The 2,857-nt window shown below is 51.3% G+C and overlaps 1 protein-coding gene across 1 annotated transcript in view; it reads right to left on the reverse strand.

Moving 5' to 3' along the window:
* Positions 1 to 2,001: 2,001 nt before the first annotated feature.
* Positions 2,002 to 2,857, reverse strand: part of FAF2 (Fas associated factor family member 2) — a 9,918-nt gene continuing 9,062 nt past the window's right edge. Inside the window, exon 10 of the mRNA XM_009333507.1 lies at positions 2,002 to 2,787. Coding sequence (XP_009331782.1) covers positions 2,605 to 2,787 — 183 coding nt within the window. The 3' untranslated portion in view covers positions 2,002 to 2,604. The remainder of the gene's footprint in view (positions 2,788 to 2,857) is intronic.

Below are 2,857 nucleotides of genomic sequence, written 5' to 3' on the forward strand. Positions count from 1 at the left end.
TCCCACTGTTTACCAATGATTTCCTGTGGTGGGATAGTGGACTGTTTACTGTTCTATTATACCAGTCCCCGGGCCCTCCGGTGGGACTCCCGCGGCCCCCGCGGCTCCCCGGAAGGTGCTAGGACGTGTGTTCTGTGTTAGAAAGTTTTTATATATATATATATATATAAATATATATATATAATTTTTTTTGCTCTGTTACTTGCACATTTTACAGTTACCTCATTTTTCCCATGTATGTATTTGAAAAAAGGCTAATATATAGAAAAAAAAGGTTCTTAAAGCTCTAAAAGTGTTTGTTTTTTTTCCATTCCATTGGAATCATATTGGTTTTGTAGCATTTAACATAACTAGTATGTTGTATTATATATATGTGTATTATACTGATTGAAATTTTTAACAGATTTGTACTTTTGAAAAAAGGCTAATATATAGAAAAAAAAGGTTCTTAAAGCTCTAAAAGTGTTTGTTTTTTTTCCATTCCATTGGAATCATATTGGTTTTGTAGCATTTAACATAACTAGTATGTTGTATTATATATATGTGTATTATACTGATTGAAATTTTTAACAGATTTGTACTTTTTTTAAAATGAAAGTTGCTAGTTCTGCTTGACCAAGTAGTGCAATCATTATTTTTTTTAATGTTGTGGCTGATTTTGAGAGGGATATTCACTAATAAATGTATGATGTATACCAACACGCTGTGCCCCAGCTCTTGTCACGGCGCGGGCAGGCAGGGGCTCGAAGGGGGCCGGGGTGGCCCCGCTGGGTCCCCCGGGGGGCTGAGGCCAGGCTAACACTCCGGTCAGGGATGGGGGGTCCCCAGGCCATCACCGGGCAGGTGGCGGGAGGGTGCAGCAGCCGGAAGAGCCCCGGAGGGGGTGCTCGGAGGAGAGCCCGAGGGTGGAAGCAAGAGCAGGCTGGGTCCTCTGCCACAGAGGGGTCTGTGATCCAGCAGCACCACGGACACCCCTCGCTCCCACCCGCAGATCCTGCACAGCTTGCACCAAGACGGAAAGCCCTGGATGCCACCCCGGCACAGCGCATCTTTCTGGGTGGCTCCAGCCACACCAGGGAGGCAGCTGCAACCTCTCCCACAGCCCAAGCTTCCAGCCTGCCCACGCCCAGCCAGGGAAGGGGTGATCCCTGCGCTCCCCTGGCTGGGTGGGAAACCAGCCCAGCCCGGCTGGCCCCAGAGGACCTCAACGGCCCCAGGCCGGGCCCTTCACGCTGAGCAGGACAGGCACATCCACCCTATGCGCGGCAGAGGGCAGAAGCTCTGGCTCCCCAAGGCTTAGGGCAAGGTTGCTACTCCCCAAACCATGCTGCTCCAGAAGGCTCCACGGCCAGAAAGGGAACAGCTCTTCCTTTGGGAGGAAAACGATCTCTTCTCCCTGTTGAAAAAGCCACGCCAGGCCCTGGAGCCACCAGGAAAGGAGGCTGGTTTAGTACAGCTCGCAGGCTTCAGAAATGGTGGGGGTGGAGAGCGAGCTCCCTGCTCCCTTCTGTGCTTTATGCAGGCAAGTGAGCGCAGTTACCAGCCCAAAACAGGCGACTAGCAGGTAGGGGTAGGGAAGGAACAGGCTCCTACCGCTCTCCCGTTGGGCAGGAGCTTATAGCACCACGCTGCAGCCGTGACCAGGCCTCTGGGGGGGGAAACAGAGGCTTACACCCACCCTTCTCCCCACTGCACCTTACACATCTTTTTTTCCCATCTCTAACTTGGTGTGGGAGGGCTGACCCAGGCCTTTGGGCAAAGGAAGGGCCATCTCCTTCCTACCCCGCCACACCCCCGAGTTCATGCCACAGGCAGGCAGCACAGCAGGAACCCCAGCACTGCCTTCCCCCACGGTGTGCACAACCACCAACTCAAGGCCAGAAGTTAAGTGTACACACAATGCTGTGAGGAGTAACTTACTGTAGAGCCAGAGCAGCTGGAACCCCCTCCCCGGTGCTCCGTTGTGGCAGGGGGCACAGGCAGAAAGCATTGGCAGAGACATGCTAGAGGCAGAGTTTATTACACTACGCAGGCTAAGAACCCTGGGCAAGACCCCACACAGGTAAGAATTGAACCAGCTCTTTATCAAAAAGTTAATACTATAGTCAACCCCATTCTCCTTTGGTCATTACAAAGCAAGAGAAATATTAAAAGAAAGATATTTATACACAGAGGGAAGCTGAAGAGATTCTGTCCAGCCCTTCCCTCCCACCCCACTCCCAGCACATTCAGGTGCCCGGTCTTCTGGCTGTCAAGAGCAGCAGAGTATCAAATCTTCACAAGGTGTCAGGTTGTTGGGGTTTTATTATTATCGTCGTCAATAAAAGCAATAATTACTGAGAGCTGCCATTCCTGTTCCTCTCCAGGGAGGGCGGAGGGGCAACACCAGCTCCCCTCCCTCTCTGCCCTCCAAGTGTAGGGGATGGCTGTGTACATGGGTGTGTGAGGACGTGCACACACTTCCTCTCGCCAGCGCACACACACAGCACAGCTGGCACAGGCGATGTGGTCTCTGATCCCTCGTTTGTACGCAGTCTTAAAAAAAATATTGTATATTATAATAATATGAATTTCTCTTTCCATTTTGTGTCTTCTGGAAAAGTGTCAATCGTCCGTGAGGTCCTGCACAAAGAGGACTTCCGTGTGGCTGAGTCCGGCCTCCTGCAGCGTGGGTGGGTTGGGCCACTCCTCTGTAGGGAGGCAGGGCAGGACACGGCGAGGGAAGTTGGCCTCAATCTGGAACTTTTCAGGACTTTCTTTCAAGGAGAACAAGAAGTCATGGATCACCTGGGAAAGAAGCACAGAAATAACAGCCAGCTGGGGGAGCAGTGACACAGCCAGACTGCATCCATGGCAC

The sequence above is a fragment of the Pygoscelis adeliae genome, unplaced genomic scaffold (genome assembly GCF_000699105.1).
Source record: "Pygoscelis adeliae isolate BGI_AS28 unplaced genomic scaffold, ASM69910v1 Scaffold431, whole genome shotgun sequence".
Classification (NCBI taxonomy): Eukaryota; Metazoa; Chordata; class Aves; order Sphenisciformes; family Spheniscidae; genus Pygoscelis; species Pygoscelis adeliae.